Source organism: Beta vulgaris, chromosome 6, assembly GCF_026745355.1.
Source record: "Beta vulgaris subsp. vulgaris cultivar EL10 chromosome 6, EL10.2, whole genome shotgun sequence".
Lineage (NCBI taxonomy): Eukaryota > Viridiplantae > Streptophyta > Magnoliopsida > Caryophyllales > Amaranthaceae > Beta > Beta vulgaris.
This window is the reverse complement of record NC_079207.1, coordinates 21,412,872-21,436,994: the sequence shown is the minus strand read 5'-3', so window position 1 is coordinate 21,436,994 and position 24,123 is coordinate 21,412,872. Positions and strand designations below refer to the sequence as shown.

Here is a 24,123-nt window from a genome sequence, read left to right as displayed (position 1 = left end):
CTTCAGAAATAAATTTTGAAAAACAAAACAATATCAAACCTTTTTGCGAACAACTTTTGCAAAAATTCATTTTCAGAAAAAAAAAATTTTACATTGATTTGCGAAAACCATTTCATGCGAAATCATATTGTGTATGAAAATTTTAAAATTTCATTTCACCTATAATTGGAACTCAAAGTGTTAAAATTTAGAAAAGGAGAAAAATTAAAAATGACCATTTCATGCTAAATCAGATTGTGTATGAAAAAAACTTAAAATTTCATTTCAAATATAATTGAAACTCAAAGTGTGAACATTTAGAAAAGGAGAAAAATTAAAATGGTGAAAATTTTTAAATATCAATTTGTGAAATCAGAATTTAGAAGTTAAACAAGGAAAAAAACTGAAATTGTATTATACTTTTCGGTTACAATTTTGGGATCATAGAGAATTTACTGAAATCCATATCAAAAACTATTATAAATTACAAAAATGAATAAAACCAAAAAAAGAACATGACGATATTTAGTAAAGAACATCATACTGATTATAAAAGAACATGCGCACATAAGACTTAAGAAACAAAAAACTACATAAAGAGAACATGGAAGAATCTTATTCACAAAATGAAGGTGAACTTAAATACTAACTTGCATTTTTAGTTTGTTTACTACTTAATATTAAGCCTAAAAATATCATCGCACGCATCGCGTGCACAAAAGGCTAGTGTACGAAAATGTTAGGCCACGTATTGGAGTAGTTGTTAGCTATAACATTGTCCCTCTTTATACTTGCAATATTGTACATGACATTGATTCTTTTAGAAACAAATTCGAAATTAAGTTTGATTGACAACTAAGATACCTAAAATCAAGGTTGAGTGAAATTTTGAATTCTTTACCATAAGTTACATTTTACATATCAATCAAATAAATCAAAAAAGGCAATGATTTATTTTTTATTTAGGTACATAAAGACTTGAAGATACTAATTGCCTAATTAGATTCATCAATCACCTAATATCATGCCAATTAACCATAATCTTGGCCGGTCTTGTGTGATTTTCTCTCATTTTGAATTTCTTTCTGCCACTTGTCAATTACTTAGGCTTTTTACACTTGACAAAAATAGGTAACTAATAACTGCACGAAATATCAATATCATATGTTCATATTGCATTGATTACAACAATCATCAACAGATTATGTCACGTGAATTATGACATTTATATTTTGCTAAGTTAATAAATATTTTGTATCCTTTTATTCAATACAAAACATAAATGCAAGAGTATGCAACCCAAAAAAAATAGTATTCGAGCATAAATAATTTGATTCAACCAAAAATAAAATAATCGAGGATAATGTTAAAACTATAAAGATCAATCTCAAAAATGTAACAAATTAGCAATGGACATATATCTCGAACATTTTTTTAAGAAAAATGTATAACATAGAGTTGTTGCTACAACATATTATGTAACAAATCAAAATTGCTAGGTGAAAAAAGAATGAGCTTGCTTCCTAATCATCACTTACTAAATAATGAAGCAAAAAAATATTTTCAAGCTGAAGAACATGTACATCGTTCAAATCGATGTCTTCAAAATAATTGTTGCAAACTTTAAAAGCCCTTGGAGGAGTGTATTGGAGTTCGTATAACATCATATTATGAAACACAAATATCTAGTACGAGCTTATACGATACATTATAGTACATAAGATGACCATCACGAAAAAGGGTAAAACCATAGCATCAATATTAAGAAATTCGAGTTATCCGCGTTAGGAGGAGGCCACATTTTTTTGCTCATAGGTGTTCGTCTAATCTATTGTGAGGAAATGATATTTCTCTTGAGGGAAATGATATTTTATGATGATATTATATTGTGAAGAAAAAAAAAATTGCTTCGGAAATATTAGTCCACAGATTGGAGTGGTGGAAAGCTATGGCATGGTCTCCCTATTTATACTTGCAATATTTTACATATCATTGATTTTTTTGAAATCCGAAAATATGCATGATTGACAATTAAGATTCCCAAAATTAAGGTTGATTGAGAATTTCAAATCCTTACTATAAGTTACGTTTTTGATATCAATCAAAAAATATAAAAAGGCAATGATTTAGTATTAATTATGTGCATAAACATTTGAGGATACTAATTGCCTATTTAGAACCATAAATCACCATAAATCACAGATATAACCGTAATTTTGACCAATTTTATGCAAATCTCTCCCAATCCGAATTACTTAGTAACACATGTCCATTACTTAGGCCTTGTACGCTTGGTAAAAAAAAATATGACCATTCTCCAGTACGACATAATTGATCTAAGGTAACACTATATGGTAACACTTTTTGAGATTCAAATTTCAATAATAAATAGGTAACACTTTAGTAACACTTTATTAATATGCAACACTTACATGTAACATTTTTTGATAGGTAACACTTTGACGGTAACACTTTTTCATAGGTAACACTTTGACGTTAACACTTTTTCATAGGTAACACTTTGACGGTAACACTTTTTCATATGTAATATTTTAAGATAACACTTTTTCTCCAGTACGACATAATTGATCTAAGGTAACACTATAGATAACACTTTTGAGGTAAGTTTTTTAACCCATAATTTTAATTATACACCGAATTAGTAAAATTAAAACCTATTAACAATTAAACTTAAAATCTTTCAAAATTAATTACCAAGTACTAACACCACCAACCAACACCATACATTCTCTGTCTTCTCAGTATCTATTTGTTTCTCTCTCCTCTTTCTAGTTCCTTCCACCGCCGGCAGTTTCCCCTCACCATCGTCGTCACTTTCACCACCAGTCCACCTACCACCAGTCACTTTCAAGGTAACACTTTTTGATATGTAACACTTCAAGTTAACACTTTGGTAGCATTTTAGTTTTAGAGGATAACACTTTTTTATAAGAAACACATCTGGTCTTTTACTTAAAGTACGTTTTAGGATATTACATGGTTATTTAATATATGTACTAGCACTTATAGTCTTTTGAGGTACCTTTACAAAATATTAATTATCCAAAACCCTTTTTTTACAATCGCAATTGGATCCGAAAATAATTTTACGCTCACTAATTAATTAACTTTAAAGATTTTTAATCGTATGAAAAATACAAATCCCAAAATCTCTTACATCGCCTATTGGAGTTTGGAGACAAGAGCTGCACACGTTGCATAATAAGAGGTATGGGAGATGATGGTGTTAAATGAGAATTGAGAAAAATGGTTAGAACACTCGTTCTCTATTTCTCTTGTATCACCGAACTTATAATTATATTATAGTGGCCTCGTTTAAGAAGCCCAAAGTACCTAAACAAAGACCCTTATCTCTAGTATATAAGCTAACTCTTGAGGAATTTGATGTCCACCTAAAATACCTAACGCATTTTTAGGTGTTGTTTGGTTGGAAGCTATTTCCCTTGGAAATACAAATTCCTAGGAAATACATTATGGGTGTTGTGTTTGGTTGGAGGGAACTAGGAGAAGCATATGAAATACAAATTCCAAGGGAAATAGAATTTACCATGAAACATGGAAAATCACTCACCCCCCCTCCCTAGGGCTGTTCAAAGTGAGGTCTGAACCGCACCATACCGCAACCCAAACCGTTTTTTCGCGGTTTGGGTTATGATTATAAGCAAACCGCGGTTTGTGGTTTGGGTTGGGTTTTAATTTTTGTAAACCAAAATCGCACCACAAACCGCAATTTTATATTTTTTTTAAAAAAATAAAATTAAATACACTTGATAAGGTGGCATACAAGTATAAAACTAAAAAAATAAGTTTGAGGTAAAGAATTTTAACACTCTTGATAAATTATTATTTATGTTTAATTATGAAGTCAACTTCATATCTATTTGGACTCTTATTAATAACTTTTTTTTAGTCTTAGATTACAAAATTAATGTCGCGGCGGAAAAAATGGTTAAACCGCAAACCAAACCGCACCAAACCGTTTTGCGCGGTTCGGTTTGGGTTGGTTTGGGCAAAAGTGCGGTGCGGTTTGGGTTGGAAAAATGTCAAACTGTATATTTGCGGTTTGGGTTGGGTTACATCCCAAATCGCACCCACCCAAACCGCGAACACCCCTACGCCCCCCCCCCCTCTTGGTGAGTAATTTCTTAGGAAATGTAGTTTCCTATTATGGTGTCAACCAAACAATTTTGTCTAATTCCTAGGAAATTAACAAGGGAAAGAATTTCCCATGTGAACCAAATGAGGCCTATTTTTTTCGTATTTTAAAATCTAATGTTGATATACTACAATTATTATATTTTTTTAATAACTTGAAATACGCATTGTGTGCATTTGAATCTAGTTGATGAAAACACAAGCCCAAATACTTCTAAATATTTAAAATTCAGTCGTTTAGGTTGGGGTGTCATACAATATTTCGTTGAATTGAAAATAAATTACTTTCTCCGTAACGAAATAAACGTAACAATTTCCTTTTTGGGTTGTAACAAAATAAATGCAACAATTCACTTCCTTTCCTTTTGAGGTATGTTTTTTAACCCATAATTTTAATTATACACTAAATTAGTAAAATTAAAACCTATTAACAATTAAACTTAAAATCTATCAAAATTAATTACCAAGTACTAACACCACCAACCACCACCATACATTCTCTGTCTTTTCACTATCTATTTGTTTCTCTCTTCTCTTTCTAGTTCCTTCCACCCCCGACAGTTTCCCCTCACCATCGCCGTCACTTTCACCACTAGTCTTCCTACTCTCTCACACTGCCACTCTAACTCCAAGCTTGAAATTCGACAGCGAAGTGAGAGAAATCAACGAGGCTACTAGTATATCAGGTTCGACTTCAATTTCCTTGGTTTAGATTTTGATTTCATGGGTTTGGGGTTCGATTTTCTAGGTTTGGACTTCGATATCGTGGATTTGGTGTTCAAATTTTTAGGTTTGAGGTTGGAATTCATGGGTTTGGGTTGGAATTTTAGGGTTCGGAGTTTGAAAATCTGGGTTAGGAGTTCGAATTTTCATGGCTTTGAGGTTCAAAAATATGGGTTTGTATTTCGATTCCGTGTATTTGGTATTTGATATCGTGGATTTGGCTTTAATTTCGTGGCGGGTTGTTCGATTTTGGAGAAGTTGTTCGATTTCTAGGTGGTGGTTGTTCGATTTTTTGGGTTGTTGATGTTCAAATTTCTGGGTTGTTATTTGGTTTCATGGAATGTTGTTCAATTTCATGGATTGTTTGATTTTTTGGGTTTATTATGAACGTGGTGGTCAATGTGGTAGTGGTGGAGGTGGTGGTGCCACGGTGATCGCAGCGGTGAATTTGGCGACAGTGGTAGTGGCACGGTGGTCGCAGCGGTGAATATGGTGGCACTGGTGGTGGCACAGTGGTGGCAGTGGTGAGTGTGGCGGCAGTGGCGGTTATTATGGTGGTTAATTTACCTCAGATTATTTCTCTTAACAAACTTAATTATGCCCCTAATTGTAATACCCCGAACCTTAATGTCGTTTTATTAATTACTAATTATGTTTATTAGCGTAATTACATTCTAATTTTCTTTAAAATAATGATGGTTACGATTATTTTCTAAAATAAATATATTTATTTAGTTTATTGCAGAAGTGATTTATATTATGATAAACGATTTTATAATATAGTTTATGGATTTAATAAGAAAATCCTACATTTTTACTACTACCTCCGTTTCTTTTTAATTGTTACACTTTGACATTTTACACTATTCACAAATTGCACTTTGACCATCGTTTGTGATTTATACGTGAATAAAAACATAGTCATGTGGGATCTTGTTAGATTCATATTAGTATGTATTTTATTAATATGTAGTTTTTATATTTTTTACAAATACAAAATTAGAGATATAAAGGCTCAAAGTAGTGCATCGGCATGCGTAAAAAGTGTAAGTGTAACAATTAAAAAGAAACGGAGGTAGTATATGATTTTGAATTGATGTTTTGAAGTCCAAACTAATCTAACACTTGTAAAAAAAGATCCTAGTTTCACATTTTATTTTGACATTCAAAGAAAATAACAATGAAATGGGAATGAAGAAAGTTGATGTTCAGCTTCTCCAAACTAACACACAACCGACCACCACCTCCCCCTACTTCCCTCCTTGTTCCCTACTCCAACCTTCCCTATGGTGAACCACCATTCATCATCTACCACCTTCATTTTTGTCTCCAAACCCTTTGCTTATAATTACACACAAGAACCAAGCTTGAAATCAGAAAATCAAACTCACAAAAACTCACAAAAATTCTCTTCTTTTCACTCCTCTTCTCACGGCACCACCGAGCCACCACCACAGCGCACACTACTCTCTGTGCACCACCACCCTCTGACCGACGAAGTCGCGCCAGTCCTCGCCGGCGACCCACGTCACAGCTGCAGCCGTCGACGCTGCTCACCCCTCTCCTCTTTCGTTCGCTTCCCCTCTCTCTCTTCTGCTTCGTTCGCTCGCTGCTGCTGCTCCACCAACGAACACCACCTTCTGCCGCCGTAGTGCGCTTCCGAGCCTCACCGGCCTCCCCCCTGCTCGCCGGAGCACAGCTTCCCTTCCCTGCCGCCTCTGTTTCGTCCCTGCTCCAATTGAGCAGAGGTACTATACCCCCTTCCCTCCTTTCATTTCCTTTTAAAATCTGATTTCAAATGTTAAAGCCCAATATTCACATTGTTAGATGTTTTAGTTATGGGCCTAAAAAGACTGATTTGCTTGGTAAATTAATTTAGTTGAGTTTGTTGCTTTCATTTGATGGAATTAAGTTAGATTTCTATAAGGGACAACTAAAGTTATTTTGTTAATTAGTCTACGTGGGCCTAGAATCTGATTTGCAACTCAATTCTATTGTTGCATGTGTATTAGTTGGGCTAAAATATGATTTTCTTATAATGTTAGTGATGTTACTTTTAATTATTGGGTTAATGGAGTTAAATTGAAGCTGATTTAGTGCTTTATTAGGCTATGTTAGTTTAATTTATTAAGTTAAATATACCGTTGAGCTTATAATCTGATTTACATTAGTTAAACCAACTATATTCCATTATTGCATGTATATTATGTGGGCCCAAATCTGATTATTATAATGTTAAATGAGCCACCTAGTTATTTGTTGGGCTATTAGAGTTAAACTAAATTGATTTGTCCAATTAAACTACCTAGTTGATTTTATTCTTTGACTTATTGGGCTAATGAAAGACTAATTTGATTTAATTAGTTCAATTAAGATACTTGGTCAAATCCTTTTAATTGGGTTACTTTATTCTTATGATTAAGTTATGCTAAACTAAATATTTTTACTAAAGGAAGTGGTTGTAAATGGTTTATGTTAGATAATTTCATTAATCAGTGTTGATGGCATTACGTTACACTTAAGATGTATTTATTAACTATGTTAGGTCATCACTATATTTGAGTGATTTGGAAAGCTAAGTGTATCATTGGGCTAATGTGAAGATTATTTAGAGTTGAATTATGTTTAATGACGATAGTCAATCAGGTGAACTATTTAAGCTTATTATATGAATATGAATGATTATGGAATAATATGTCTTGCATTTCATAAGTGAACGAAACGTGTGAAAAGATGACTCTTGTTCTTATGAATGACGCATATGAAACGTCTATTATGATAAATGTTCGTGTATGTTGAATAGGCCAAAGTATACCTTTTAATTTGAAACAATTTGAAAGTATGAATGACTCTTAAATGATATGAAGTATGAAAAGACAACTATGTTTTTGTTATACTTTTGCTATGACTCTGAAAAACATATAAAGTTATGAGGTATCCTTATAGATTCCCGAATTATGCAAAGGTTTATGTTATGATCATCCTGAAACGAACTGAAAGTATATAGGAAATGACTCTGATATGAAATACTTGCTATATAAATGATGTTTATCAAATGATTTGAGGCTATGTGGTATGATGATCATGTTTTTCTGAAAATACGATTGTGATTACTTTTCTTGACTATGTTTGTGAGAATAATTATGATGACGTAAGGTGATTATGGTATTTTGCACTATGATGTAGATGTGTGGATTGTGAGATATGAAAGATTTTATTAATATGATGATTTCTGATGAAATGAAATGACTTTGATGTTATGAACATATGTGTATGATGACACTATGATGTTAATGATATTTCATGATTACGATTACAATGATGTAATGTAATTATGATATGTATAAGGAACGAAACATGATAAAATAAAGTGGAAGATGGTTCTTGGCAAGTATGTGGGCACCGAAAGTGTCACCTATGATGTGGCCGCCTTTCTGATAATATGTGGGCACCGAAAGTATCACCTATGATGTGACCGCCTTTCTGATAATATGTGGGCACCGAAAGAGTCACCTATGTTGTGGCCGCCTTTCTGTATATGTTTAGGGAGACGTCCCTATATGTGATACTTGCCAAGTTACCAATGTAAATAAGTAAGATGGAAAGATAAGGATAAAGCTTTTGATATGAAGTGTTGTAATGCTTCTTATATGTTATGATACTATGATATATGATGACTGTAATGTTACGAAAATGTGATTATGAATGAAACTAAGAATGTAATTATGTGTTATGGTTTCACACACTATGTTATCGATGTTATGGGTGAAAGATATGTGATGACTTATGCATATGATGACTGCGATCAACGATACCATGGGTGATTCCTTAAGTATATGTTTAAGAATGGTATATGTTATGTGTAAACTTCATGTCTAGCAATTATGCATGCCCGCACATGTTATGAAATGATGAGTTCGAATGTGTGAATATGACTTTGTAATGATATGACTATGTGATGCTATACTCGATGAATGCTCATGAATGTTATGAATAAGCATGTTTATGAAGTATGGTTATATGAATTATGAATCTATTATGATTTATTGGCGTTTTTCGGAAATATGAATATATGCAAGTTTGTAAAAGTGGATGGTTCTGCTGGCGTGGCATTATGATCTGAACTGGCAAATGGGTAAGTTACAGGTGGAGGAATTATGTGATATACGAATGAAATGGACCAAAATGGTCATATGAGAATGTTAATGCTATGTCTAAAACCTGTACTTGCCTATGAACTATGATCATGCAAATGCTCCTTGTCAGCAGACTATTCAATGATGACGTTTTCTTATAGTATTTCCGAACAATTACCAATGCAATGTATGGTTTATGATACCCTTCTTTATGTTAAACACATGCTCTCGCCTGTTATATAGATTTGGACAAAATTAAGCTACAGTATGAGGTAGGGTATTGATTGTAGTAAGTTATATGTGTTGTTATGAGTTACTAGCAAAAGACTAAAGAAACAAAGTTGTAGAACATTATCATGTTATCTTAAATTCTTGATGAGAAGTTGATATATGAAAGTCATAATGAAATGTACTAAGTACTTATAGAAAGGATTAAAGATAGTTATGTGATTTTCCCACGCTAAGTTGGATTAAGGTGTAGAAGTTGTATCAATTAAAAGAGGAATGGATGAAAGAATAAAGATGGATTAAGGTGTGCATCAATGTTAATATTGCTATGTGGTTGTAATGTGGTTATGCGATGTGAACATGATGATGATTATATGAGAGTCGTAGACACCAAAGCACGTGTTTAAAATGTTTTATTGGTTAGTACTCAGCGTTGTGCTGATATGTGTCAAATGTTTTGTTTTGTCACTACTGTGGCCTGTCACATTGGTGGGTGGCAGTGTTACAATGGTTTTAGGTTGAAGTTATGGAGCACTCCTTCCAAGGTAGAAGCAGTTACATGCTAAGAGTTCAACTATGTTGATTTTATGTTTCTTTTGAGGCGAGGACGTTCCACTTTGTATTAGATAATAATAAATGAGTTAGTTTTATTTCTAGTGCTGGATGAGCAATATTGCTCCTGTTTCACTTTAGCTGTACTCCGCATAAGCGTTGAGTTAAGGATTTGGGAATGTTTTATTTGTAACAGGTTTCTCAAGCATTTTTCCCATTTTGGGGTTATCCAATTTACAAAGGATACTCTGCCGAAATTTCTAGTGAATATTAGCCTATTATTAAAGTGTTTCTTTAAAGAATGTCCAATCTAAGTAATGTCCCTGTAAGTTAGTGATAAATGTTGTCTTGTATTTTCCCTTAGTGGAAAGTACGGTGGTAACGCGCCGACTAAGTTAAGTTTTCCGCTGCTAATCTTGATTAGTTAACTTAATAAGGATGTATCAAGTCGGGGCGTTACACTAATACTCATAATATCCCGTTAAGAAAAACTCTATAGAAGTCCGTACCAGTTGCAATTGTTGCAATAATATCGTTACGGAGGAAGTATAAGAAAAAAGAAAGCCAGGCGTATGAGGTATATATGAGAAACTATTTCTCAATTAAGGTAGAGAGCTTTTGTAGCAGCGCACCTCTCAAATCACAACGGCGAAGTTCTGCCATTAATGAAAACTTTTGCTCAACAATATAACTGGTGTTATTCAGAACTTCAAATTTTTAATTTCAATTTCTTCAGCAAAATTTCTAATTCTTGTTCTAGTATCGTGTATTGTAATTCCAATGCTCTTGTACGTTATAATCTTAATTAATTTGCCTTAGATTGGAATTTATGTTAACTGTTATCAGTTTCCAAGTTTGGCCAGCACAAAGAGCAAAGACGACAGCGACAACTCCTTCAGATTCGACGGCGTCGTCTTGGCAAGGACCCTCGCTGGTCTCAACAACGGCGTTTCGATGGTGGGAATGAATAGAACATTATTGCGATATTCAAAATTTTGAAGTGAAATTGTTCTGAACATCTTTCTAAAAAATACTTCAGATTTCGCATCTAACTAGAGGTATATGCAATTGCAGAATATTGGCGATGAAAAAGGCAATGAACAATTCGAGAAGGTACTGATGGGTCTTCTACAAAGAATATTGGACACAAACAAACATGTCTAGGAAGCTGCTTGTTCGAATTTTGCGACACTTGAAGAGGTTCGTCCTGTGATTTTTTGGTCCTTTTCCCAGAGATTTGTAACACCCCCAAAATCCATACACGTCTACGACTACGTCTCATCGACTTTGTGAGTGTTACCGCCGCGATGAAACGCAAGGCTTAATAAGAAAGAATGTTAACTTAAATCATTGTCTTGAAAACTGAAATGCAGCGGAAATAAAAATGTAACTACAACTCGGGAATCATCAATGACCCCTTTTATTCAAAACACAACTAATTAAGTAAATCCTAATATTCTTGTCCTACTTAATTCAAAAGCTATAAAGTCCAAGACTAAGGACTACCCCCGGATGCTCAGTATCATGCAGCAGCACCAGTGCACCTAATCTGCTCCCCATTGTAGTATCAATGGTTCATCACAGGTCAACAAACACATAATAACACACAATCAGCTACGCTAACTACATAATAAACCATTGCATGCATATAAATATAAACAAAGCAATATTGAACAATCCTAAGCATGATAGTACAATAACGTTACATCCTTTACTCTTAATTTAGTTGGCAGCGAACGGGCACCGCCATCTTACTAGAATGATACGGGCTACTTAATCCTTAATAGACAACTTGATCTTAGATGAAATGCAAATACGGTTTCGTTCCGTCTCACACCCATCACCTTAGTATGCATACCCTCAACATCGTACGGAACCTTCTGCCTACTTGAGTTATCAAAATTTATAAGGATACTACTGTCGTCACAGTAGGCCTGCGTAGGAGTGTAGAACAAGTCCCACACTCCCCACATTGTTCATCACTTGTAGGGAGTCCAACTACAAGTTTATTGCCATAGTTCATTCTTAATATTGTCCATTCATATCACAATAACATAGAATCATTTAACATGTTTTTTTAGTTACAGTACTCAAATCTTTTCTCTTGTAACACTCTTGTTACACCATGGTTCAGATAATACGAATACAATGCTCATGTTCATAATACGATAGAATTACGCATTTCAATGCCACATATCGATTTCCAATCATAAACATGTTACCAAACAATCTCAACAATCAAAACGTTCCCTATCATGATTCTAAGTTCTGATAGAATAAATCACAACCTAATCATGATACTAGTACTTGCAACTAAACTGGTACGCGTACGTACTTGGAATGGAGAATTTTCGCCGTCTTAACCAAACGTTCCGCTTGTAAAATTGGGACCTAAACGATTAAATAAGTACTTCAGTGCTACGTCCTTGATAATATCATCAACTAATACGTAACTAACTATAACGTCTTAGTAATTCGAAGTATAAACGATAACTAATCTCATTGTTAATTAACTTCTTTTTCTTTTCTGTTCTACTATATTTTGGAACACCCAAAATGAAAATGAAGCACTCTATTATGGGACGGAGGGAATAACAAATAGCTCAATGGTTAGAGCATTTTTTCCGTTTTCAAGAAAACTTGAGATCAATATTCACTATTTGCAAGTTGAGATCCCTTCTAAGCCTCCGACTTGTCAGGATTTTTCTTTAGAATAAATCGAACTAGTAGTATATAATAAAATGGAGGGACTATTCACTATTTTTTTTTTTTTTTTTCTTTTCTTATCATTCTCACTTTTTGAACTTAAATATTTTTTACATATTAGTAAAAATTCTAACAATGGAATATTAATAAAGTTAATTGAGAAGATTCTCGATAAGAACATAAGGAGTATTAATTAATTAGGTTTGTTGTGTAATTGCCAATTTTTTTAAAAAATTAATTAGGTGATTTGCAAAAAGGTACCGAACTACCGACATCAAAAACACACAACCCGATTCGAGTTACGGGCTGAACCGATAAAAGGGCATGAAATGAATTTCCTATTTCATTTCCAATTTGATGTTGTCGTTAGCAATAGCAATATAGTATAGCTTCTGAAGTGTTAATTTAACAGATCTTTTCCCCACTTAAATTCATTCCCAGAATCCTGTGCATAAATAATAATTTTCCAAGGCTATGAAATCGAGTAAACCCAACACTATGGATGATGATGATGATTATGAAGAAGATTTCACTTCTAAGAAAGAAGCTTCGTCCGCTAACAAAGGTCTATTGTTTTCTTTGTTTGGTTCACAATTCTATTTTATATCTTATTTATACTATATGCTTTCTGCAGAAATATTTTCCCCATTTTGTTGTTTTGTTTCAGTATTTTGTTTAATTTCATAAAGGTCATAAAGTCTTGTTAAGTTTGATATAGGGAAATTTGAGTTCTACGTTTCAAGGCTATTGCTTTAGTTTGCTTTTGATGTTTGTGAATTGTAATTGATCTTTTTTTTTTTTTAGTATTGCAATTGGTAAAATATGTATTGAGATATCTACTTTAATTTTGGATTTCTACCTTTGATTTTGATTTTTATGTTATATGGTTGAATTTAGATTCGAAGAACAATGATAAGGCGAGTGCAATGCGTTCGAAGCACTCGGTCACCGAGCAGCGACGTAGGAGCAAGATTAATGAGAGGCAGGTGATTTGATTTTATATGTATACTATAATTCTGCCATATTCTTACATTTCTAGATAAGTTATATTGTAGAAGTTTGAAGAAATTAGGCAGAGGAATTATCTTTCTTTTTGTAGTCTAGATAAAGGACATTTTGTTAATATGTGTGTATTGAGGTCGCTATTGCGTTCATTGAACCTAGTTTCATGTGTGGAGTTTTGGGTTTGCCGTCTTAATGGTGAGATAAATGAAAGTGTGAATTCTTTCACGGGTCATCATAGGCTTTGTGAGGAAGAGTAACGAATTACTAAGTGTTGTAACTGATCACATAGAAATTTAGGAAGAAACTTTTGGGAGAAAAGGGGGGGGGGGGTTTGTAAGAAATGTAGTGTGCTTTAGTGTGTTATAAGTTATAATAGTTAGAAAGTACGAGTTGCACTTTGTGAGGGATATTTGATTTAGGCTTGCCATGCTTTTTTTAGTTTACTAGAAAAACTTGGCCATGAGTTTTAATAAGAATCGCGCGAATTCTTGTATCAGTCGTTCAAACCAGGTGACGACGTATTTTTTTTAAAGAGAAATTTCATTAATTGAAGGGCGAACGACGTCTACAATAGATATTAAAGAAACAAGATACAATCAGACAAGGTTAAATCAAATTCGTAAACTACGATAAATCAGATTGAGCAATACAGCCTCCTTGTATTTGCTAAATCAAGCAACTATTGATGAGGAAGTCTATCATTGTGATAGCAAAGCAATCTTGATCGAGCTATGTTGATCGCATCCGAGATTCCAATACCTTTATGTTGATTCTCGAATTTCAACCAATGAGAACAATTTCCATACCTAAAAAAAAAAAAAAAAAAAAATCATACTCACAACTCCTAGAGAGAAGGAGATCTCCACAGCAGAGACTAAGATCTCCATAACAGGGTTTGAAAAAATCTCATAAAAGAAGTATGTTTTTTTGAACAAAACAAGAAATAAATGAATTAAAAACTGAAAATAAAAGAGAAAAAGGGGTTTACCATGGATGAAATCATCCATGTCAGCCCCTAACTGATGAAGAAGGGGTAGGGGAGGGTAGGCTTTGAGAGACAAAAGAAAGAGATGGGGGTGGCTAGTTTTTTTTCCCTAGGTGACGAGGTATTAGTTCAACCAAAAAGGTAAAAATAGAGAACTGGTTAGCCTATGGCAAGGTTATGATGAAAAAACTAAAAGTAGAAAAAGTCTAATTAAGCAAATTAGGCAGAAGTTAATCGTCTTTTGTTAGACCGTCGGACCAACTAAAGAGTTGTGTATGTAGTCCTTAATCTACTTGTCTTGTTGCTTATTATGATGAAGCATCTGTTTTTTGGCTGCGCTCTACTTTTTCGCTGAAGAAATTGAACGGTCAGAGTGTGTCCTGATTGCATGATCCCTTCACTTATGTTTCTGGTCATCTTTACTTCAATTGGGCATTCTTCAGGCCTCAGGGTTTGGCTTTCTAGGATTGGACATGACTAGTAAAACTCTTTAAAAGTAGGCAGTAGCCATGTTTAATGTATAGGATTCAGACCATTGTGATGCTTCTCATTTTTGGCTAGGACTTTTAGAGGCGAACATGAACTCTAAAATCATTGGTAACCCATGAACTATTGGAAGTGATCAACTGCACAATATAGGTATGTTAGAGGACTTAAGAATATGACATGGAGGTTTGAGGAAAAAGGAGGTAGGGTTGCTAATATACTCTTTGGTTTGTGGTCAGATTCAGACATTATGAAGGAAACCCTTTTAGACCTTTGTTAGAGGTAGATGGATAAGCAGCATAGAATCAGAGCCCACAAAGTCTGTTGTAGCCCATTAACTGACCTAAAATTAAGCTGATATAAGCTGTGTTGATGTGGTGTGTTGACCCAAACTTCACATAACCTGAAATGATCTGAAAACTAGCAGACTATCTCAAATTCCCAACTATTTTGCATCGACAAATTTCAATATTGTTTGGTACATATATATCGGTGGAAGCACATAATATGATTTCTTTTGACTTAAACACATTAAGAGAAGTGTTAAAAATTGGGAATGAGATACCAAAGTCCTATATATGTAATTTCAGTATACAACTTGAAGCTTTTACAATTTTAAGCAAAGACCTATTTGTATATAGCTAAAGAGGAATTATGGACTTGTTGGGTGGACCATAATAATCCGGCAGATTAAAATTTGCGGTTCATGATCAAGCATTTCCCAATGAAAAACTGCTACAACGTGACATTCTTTGAGCCTAGCCCTTCAAGGGGGTAACAGAGGAATGGACATATCGCAAATTTAAACCTGTGGCGCTTGGGTGCACCCACCTCTATTGAGGTGCAAGCTTGGCAAGGGACAGCGTGTTGTAAGCTTCTAAGACGATGCTATAGGGGCGGAGAATATCTCAGTTAACAAGACATAACCATGTTTTTTCCAAATCTGAGTCTTACTAGGCTAGACTCCCATTCGACTCAGAAGCCCTTAATTGATTGCATGGAATTGCTTCAATCTGGGTCCTATTAGTAAATTTTAAACCCTAATTTACGACATAATCAAAATTGGAGGTTGCCTGCAACATGAAATTTTTATAAGAGATTGCCAACTTGAAGGTTTAACTATGTCATTGACCATTGCTGGTTTTCCTTTTGAAAAGTAGCCGATTTTTCTTCTTTCATTGCTGAATTGTTTTGGCATTTACTTGTCTCTCTACCTCTAGGGGCCACACATAACCATCACATGTGATGTGGAAATTAAATTATAGCTGAGCTAACACACATAGTTATCAACTTTTTCTTTGGTTCTTGATATTCTTTTGCTTTGCTATTTATTTTGGAGGAAATTTTAAATGAGTTAAGGCTAGTGCAACGAGGAAAGAAATGGTTAATATTCTTAGTGCGTATAACAGTTGATAGCAATCTCTTAACTGCTTATATGGTTATACTTCCACTGTGTTTTGACTTTTGTGCTGCATACTGTCATATTGAGAGTCATGCGAAATGAAAATGGTCATTACATGCCAGATATTAGTATAATACTTTAATCTGTTTTAAGTTGTATCTTTTCTCTATCCTAGGTTAAGGTAGTTAAGAAACTAATGCAATATGATTTCGTACCTTACAGATTTCAGATACTAAGAGATTTGATTCCCCATGGTGATCAGAAGAGAGATACTGCATCTTTTCTCTTGGAGGTACGACATTGAATTTAGCGGCGGATACATGCTTTCTTACGAAAAGGTATAACTACTCCATTTGTAAATTGTATAAGCTACACTTTCATTTTTGTTTTCTTGATTAAAATCAGGTAATAGAGTATGTTCAACTTTTGCAAGAAAAAGTGCAAAAATATGAGGGGTCATATGAAGGATGGAGCACCGAACCCACAAAACTGATGCCCTGGGTAGGTTTTAGTTTTGCTTGTTTATGTTATGTACAATTTTGATTGCTTACGTTATTACAAGGCATTGTTCTTTCATTCACACTTGACTCAAATGGATGAATTATGTGTTTCCATATTACTGTTTGTATGCTGACATAAGCATGACTTGGCGTATACTGTGTATCCACCGTTATTGCTTATGTTATATTTAGTAAGATATTTGAGATAACGATATTGGTTTTGGTTCTGGTTGAATCTAGATTTTTATTTCAAGTCCATACTATTGGCTTCAAGATGTTCTCCAGGTTGTTAATGACTGTCAATAGATCCCAATACTCAAAGTTAATTCTAATCTGTATTTAGTAAGTTATAGGCTTAAAGCATATATAATGTCTCGGTCTATAACAGTAAATGTCCAGTATGCTATTCTCCTTAGGGGTATGTTGGACCTTTCTGGTTCTTATCCTGGTATGCTGACATGCTCAAGTTATCAGCATTAGGTTATCTTTTCCTTGATTTCCTTATCAAATAGATTATTTTGTGTAAAATGAGTGATAATTCCTAGAACATCTTCCGCATTCTGGAAATCAGTAAAGATGGTCAAAATTTTCTAAAGTAGTAGACTCGATGATTTCAAATTGTCCTTGTTTTACATGATGAAGATTTTATTCTCCAATGGAAGTGGTTGAACTAGACTAGAGGTATATGGCATTTTCTTGCTTGTATAGCTTAGGGAACTTTTATTCTTGAAACAGAGACACAGTCATTGGCGAGTTCAGAGTTTTCTTGGGCATCCTCAAGCTGTGAAGAATGGTCCTAGCCCTGCATCATCAACATTTGCAGCGAAGTTTGATGAGAGGAGTTTCAGCACAAATCCTAGTGTGACTGCTAATACACAGACTCCAGTGGACGTGGATTCTGGCCATGATGCCTTTAGAGCTTTGGATCCACAGTCAGACTTGGTTGAAAAGACAGCTCCTATTCCTGCACCTTTATTGCACGTGCCTACTGCTGTTCGAAGTGATAGGGATGATTCCAATCTTTCCCAGAGACCAGCTTCTGATACGCTAGCAGCTCCCTGTCACATGAGCGGCGATCATCAACAGGGAGAACATATAATCGAAGGGGGCACTGTTAGCATCTCAAGTGCTTATTCTCATGGGTACGTACAATGAGACATGTGGCTTACCTTTACAAATTATTACCAACTTGTTTATAATGTATAAAATTGTTTGATTCAAGGTGTTGACTGTTGGGTGTGTTGTGGACCCCAAGTCCAAGTGACTTTCGTCTTTGAACTATGTTCCTCAGACCCTAGTACTCGTGCAGAATGTTATGTGTCGTATTTTCCAACTATGCTATTCTACGAAAAATTTCCGTAATTTTGGCCCAATATGAAGTAACAAATTGACCATACCCATAACCGTCAAGCATCTGACATAGGCAATGGAGGTAAAATGAAGAGTTTAAGTGACATTTTTGATAATTGTTAATGTCTTGCTAGGAGTTTATGTTTACTCAGAGACTCAGAGTTGGTGTTTTATCGACACTGTCCTCTCTGACCATGGAAATATTGGCTCGATATACGCGATCCGAGACCGAATGACGACCTGACACAAATTTGACTTGACACGGACAAACATTTTTGAATACCTATATCTATATTAACTAATATATACTTGTTATATATCGACCCGAAAGTAATACTCTGTATATAATGGTCTGATAAAGTAAACTCGAAATGACCTATTTGAACTCGAGAATCCAAATGTGGACTTAACGAGATACTGACCCAAATATGTTGTTGACCCAACTTTAATATCGTAGAGCCAAATTGGAACTGCCCAGACTTGGAAGGTCAGACCTAAAATACTCCCGACCCGGACAGAAAGTAGGTCATACTGGAAATGACCCGACATAAAACAATCTGAATGATTCAATTGCCACCTCTACTCTTCCTCATCGTCCATCTTTTCTTTGCTTCTTGATGTTCTTGTATTATTTTATCTGGAATCTGTGGCATGTCATTCTTCCAAAGTTTCCTTTCAAATGGGAAACATACTGGAGTTGAGAACTGTCCATTTTTTTTGTTCTCTCGTTTTGTTGGGGGGGAGGGGGTGACTGGTGAGTATGATAAGGATGAAATTATTTAATGAAGAAAGTTGATGGTGAGTCTGTGGAATGAAAGAGAGCTTGTTATAGAAGGAGCATATTGTTAAATGACACCCATAAATTCCTTGTTAGAAAAAAGAAGGCTTTGATGATATTCTGATGATGAAGTTTTATTTATGTAAAATGGGTTCAGTAAGCTAGACTGTGCATGTATTGTTGCTCCATATTGTATGCATTATGCAAAGATCTCTAACATTTACCAGGTTTAGATGTATACTTTTACCCTACTCTCTTGCTAGCTTATGCAGTTAAGTTGTGTGTTGCCAAAGTTCCTGAAGGAACAACACTGATACAATATGCTGTTAGTTGAAGGCTTTTTCTTGGAAAAACTGCCTTTCATAAAAGTCATTTTGCGAAGAACTATTTGTAGTTTCTTTTCAGTTTAATACTACCTTCTATCACCTAGAAAACTGCAAAAATTTACCAATGGGATTTTTCTAGTGCGTTGTTTGCATTTCATTTCTTCTTTCGAGCAACAAGGTAGGAAAACGGGAAAATAGAAAAAAATAAGGAAAAACAAATCACGTGACTGGTACGTGTGTAGTCAATGACAGGGACCTAATACGCACTGGAAAATGACATTGGTACCTTAGCAACTTTTTTGGTGGTAGAAGGTAATCTTAACTTTTAACAAAAACAAAAAATTTGTTAGTTTTTGCAAAATGACTTATGTGGCAAGTCCAAGAGATAGAATGAGCTTCAAATGATGGCTTCTTGGCATGTTGATTTTTCCATGTAAATGTTATGTTACCTGTCATTAAATGGAGTAAGAGGCACACCAGTCATCACTCTGTATACACTGCAATGACAGCACTAGTTCTGAAGAAAGTCTGAAAGTTGTGCGATTGAGTTCAGGAGCGTGCGAGCCAGGCTGTAAGGGTTAGTTAAGATGTTAGGAGGTAGAGGCAATTCTTAAAAGCAAAATCTGTAAAATGGCCTGGTTAACAACTACAGATGAATAAATGCAGCATACAATTTGATGTCTGCGAGTCTCGGAGTGGCAGCTTGCTAGAATTTATAAAGACCAATTGGTGCTTAAAATATCAGATACTGAAGTATTAAACAAATGTAAATGTTACCCTCACCCCTCAAATTTACTTCTTGATTGAACTTCATTGGTCTATTTCAGGATCTTTCGTTTGTTTTTCACTTTATATATCCTAGAAATATATTAAGATCAAAGGATATCAGTTCGGCCTTAATCATTAATAAGATGCTCTAATGCTTCAGAATAATGATGGGTAGGAATCCTAGTTACCTATTTTGCTCATTAGGATTCATCTAAATAGTTGTAAATTTTCTGGTATTTACACTGGGAAGTTGGATTAGATTTGAATTATTTTTTTAATAGTTCATGACCCATCTTACTAGCTTTTATAAGAGAAAATAAATGGGATACTGGGTCAGTTTATTTTTTTCAATATGAGTTAGTCTTCTGCTGTATGTCTAATTGAAACGGAAGAGTTACTAGACTTATATTGCTCCGCGTCTCATGAGCATTTGCAATTTTTTCCCCTTGTATGTCACACTTACCATAACAATGCACGTTCCGGCAACATCTGCATGCACCTAAACCTCCCAAGACTCCCATGGGTGGAGTTCAATATCTGGTTCTGTCAATGTATATGCTTATTAGATTATCTGTAATCTCAAGTATGCAAGTACTAATGCGTCTGTTTTGACCTTGGCTATTTTGTTCCGTGATAAGCATTTATAGACCGTAGCATCTGGTAGAATGGTTATTGCCTGTTCTATATGATAATAAAGTGAATGTTGGGATTCTGGTGTTGAGAAAAGGGTGTACGTTGGTGTAGGTTGTTGATGACATTAACACAGGCATTGCAAAGCTCAGGAGTGGATCTGTCTCAGGCTAACATTTCCATACGGATTGATCTTGGGAAGCAAGCTAACCAGAGTCTAGTTTCTGGGCTATCTGGCGCTAAGGTATTTTGAGCCTCATCTACTTATATTTTTGCCAAATCTTCAAAAGCTTGCATTTTTATGAATCAGATAAGAAAGAGATTAGATAGAGAAAGAAGAAAAAGAAGAGGACAAAGGGAATCTTAGGTATGCATGTGTCCAATAGTTGTTATTTTTTTTTATTTTATTAATCTAATTTGGTACTAGGAACTGGAGAATTCTGCTTCCCATGACCTGACTATGGGGCATGTTGGAGATGGAAGTGGCATGGAGGAATTGGAGCAACCGCAAAAGAAACTAAAATCATAATCTGTAATACTTTGTGATTTAGGTGTTGTTTCCCCCCCCACCCCAAAAAACATTCTCATTTCTCTCTTGCCGTTTCTCTCACAAAATTTATCAATCTGTATATGATGGTCCCTGTCATTGTTGTTTCCTGTCATCAGAGTTTCATATAGAGGAAGTTGTTTTACCCGAACTTTGACCAGGTCCAGATTTCTCTTGAAGAGTATCAGTTAGATTCTTCCAAACCATTCAGTGTCACTGTAACTAATAGTGAGACGGAAATTGTTTGATGTTGTGATAGATGTTGGAGTTCGCTGATGTTGCTCTTTGTGTGTATATACCTCTGAGTTTTTACATCTATCATTTTGGGGAGGATAGAAGCAATCCCCTAGAAGAGTGGTTGTATGTTGAATTGTTCAACAAATATGAAGGTAATTGTTATATAGATGAAATAGCAAGTTTTTGGCCATCGAATGAAAGGAGAGCTGATAACGAACAATCTCCATCTCCGCGTAAATTGGAAATTTCCATGATGATGCACAAAAATCAATTCCATTTTGTGGTGTTCATATAGGGACAAATTCTTGAAATTGAGTGTGGGCGGTGATGATGCAATTCGAGAATGAGTTTTTTGGATAGCCTGACTTGACTCGCTAACATCTCGAGTAGATCAAGCTCATTCAAGTCAATTTTCAGTAATTCACAAGTGGTCTCATCTCATTATGACTCTTGAATTTACGCATTGTGGTGTTGATAAAACATGACAGTTATGCTAATTTCTTGTTTTTCGAGTAATTCAACTTCACTCGTTGACATCTCAAATTGAGCTCAAGTATGATTCGAGCTCCCTTGATTGAACTTTAATCAAGTCGATCTTCCATATCACACGAGGTGTTTCATGGCATTAACATTATTGATCGAGTGCAACCAGATTGTCATAGTGATTGTAGTGCTACATCCAAAGGGCAAGTTTCATGTGAACAACTCTGGTTCATAACAATTCAACGATTGGTTTTTATTAGTTGATACTATTTGTGTCCTTTCTCTAAAGAAAATGCTCAATTTGCAATTTTCTTAATTCGTTATGAAAAAGCTCCTGGCCGTGATGGGCCTTCCAACATTAAAATTCTTTGAGAGAAGATGTTTGTCAAGTTGTATGGCCTTTAAAGAGTTCAGAATACCCCTTGACTTGTTGCTGACGACTTCCAAGTGTAGCTCTAGGTAGAAGAGAGTTGTTGTTTCATCTTCTAAGAGCCTTAATCACTAGGAGAGAGTTGATTTTAGGGGTCGAGTTTGGGCCAGTTTGACTCTCGACCCGTTAGTATTTGGAGTCGAGCTCGATTTGAGTCGAGTTTTGACCAAGCTTTGCCGAGTCGAGTTTTGACCAAGTAGATCTCGAGTTGCTTTGTCTCGGGTTAAAAGCAACCATAAGGTAGAAAATGTGTCAATTTTAGGTATTTTGTAAATTATTGGGAATTCGAGTTTTTCACGGATTTTCGAGTCGAGTATCGAGTTCAACTCGATTCGCCAACATCTCGAGTCGAGCTTAAGTTCGATTTGAGCTCACTCGAGTCGAGCTTTGACCAAAATTTGACCCAGTCGATCTCGAGTTTTGTCATCTCATTTTCACCCTTTAGTTGCATTGATTTCTCTCAACATTGCTAAGGTTTAGAAGTGACCAGATTTGGTAGTCTACCTACCAGCTATATTCTGTCACAGAAACATGGAATATGCATCATGAACCCCTAACTAGACTAATAAAAAAGAACTATAGATTACAATTCTCATCATGACCCAAGTTGGTATCACATGTGGTACCAAACAGATGGAGTAAAAAAAAATTAATTTTGTTAAAACTAATTAAGTGACAAGCGGCATGATATAAATAATGAGTAATTAATACTCACTTTCTAACAAGTGATTACAAATATTTGTACAATACCTAAGTTACATGTGGACAAGTAAGTAAGTTATAATGTTACATCATTTAGAAAAGGGAGAAAGTATAAAGAACTAAACTTAATGTGTGGACACATCGTCCACAAGTTTGCTGTTGAACATCAAAACAATACAAAATGTCTATGGTGTAGCTATTACACCATAACTTGTTGTGTAACAAAATCTTCACACGTGTGAAATCTCCTCTACCAACATAATCTCCTTTACATGTGGACAAGTATGTAAGTTATAATGTTGCATCATTTGAAAATGGGAGAAAGTATAGAGAACTAAACTCAATGTGTAGACACGTCGTCCATAAGTTTGTTGTTGAACATCAAAACAACAAAAATGTCTTAGGTGTAACTGTTACATCATAACTTATTGTGTAATAGAATCTTCACACGTGTGAAATTTCCTCTACCAACATAATCTCCTCCATCTTTTTGTTTCAACTCAAACTGTAACACCCTACCTATATGGATGGAGTCAAGTATATCGTCACCAATGTTCATTGAGGGCCAACAACTGTCTTCAATAACAACACGGAGGTCACCCATCCCTGGACTAATCTCAGCCAAGCACACTTAACTGTGGAGTAATTAAGGAAATGAGCTCACTAAAAGAAAGATGCATCTTGTTAGAATGAGTAGCCTGCTAAATCCCTTTAAAACAATCATGAGGGGTATTACACAATCTCCTCTTTATCTCTCTCTTTAATCCTTTATCTTCTCCACCACTAAACTTTCATTTTTCTCCAAATTAAATTGGGGTTTACTATTTATTGTCCGTATTTACTAAATATCGTCCGTATCTTTGTACGTATTTTATATTTTCTTTTTTTTACCTCAAAAATATTAAGATTTCAAATTTTTTAGTACGAACCAAATCAATTTGATGGTATAAACTGGAAAAAAATTGTTTCCACCATGGTGGAACCGAAATTTGGT

At 34.8% G+C, this 24,123-nt stretch overlaps 1 protein-coding gene across 1 annotated transcript; it reads left to right on the top strand.

Moving 5' to 3' along the window:
- The first annotated feature begins 12,824 nt into the window (after positions 1-12,824).
- LOC104896141 (transcription factor BIM2) lies at positions 12,825-21,553 on the top strand. The gene is made up of 7 exons (XM_010682849.4): positions 12,825-13,065; positions 13,398-13,482; positions 16,601-16,670; positions 16,784-16,879; positions 17,614-18,020; positions 20,845-20,974; positions 21,158-21,553. Exons 1-7 carry the CDS (start codon positions 12,975-12,977, stop codon positions 21,257-21,259), a joined length of 981 nt encoding a protein of 326 aa, XP_010681151.1. The 5' UTR covers positions 12,825-12,974; the 3' UTR covers positions 21,260-21,553.
- Positions 21,554-24,123: the final 2,570 nt, after the last annotated feature.

What these genes read in the sequence shown, in the direction of transcription:
- LOC104896141 (XM_010682849.4), top strand. Translation starts at nt 12,975, where the DNA reads ATGAAATCGAGTAAACCCAACACTATGGATGATGATGATGATTATGAA. An exon ending in AGGAGCAAGATTAATGAGAG is followed by an intron (nt 13,483 to 16,600) that starts GCAGGTGATTTG and finishes CGTACCTTACAG; the next exon opens with ATTTCAGATACTAAGAGATT. An exon ending in CTGGGCTATCTGGCGCTAAG is followed by an intron (nt 20,975 to 21,157) that starts GTATTTTGAGCC and finishes ATTTGGTACTAG; the next exon opens with GAACTGGAGAATTCTGCTTC.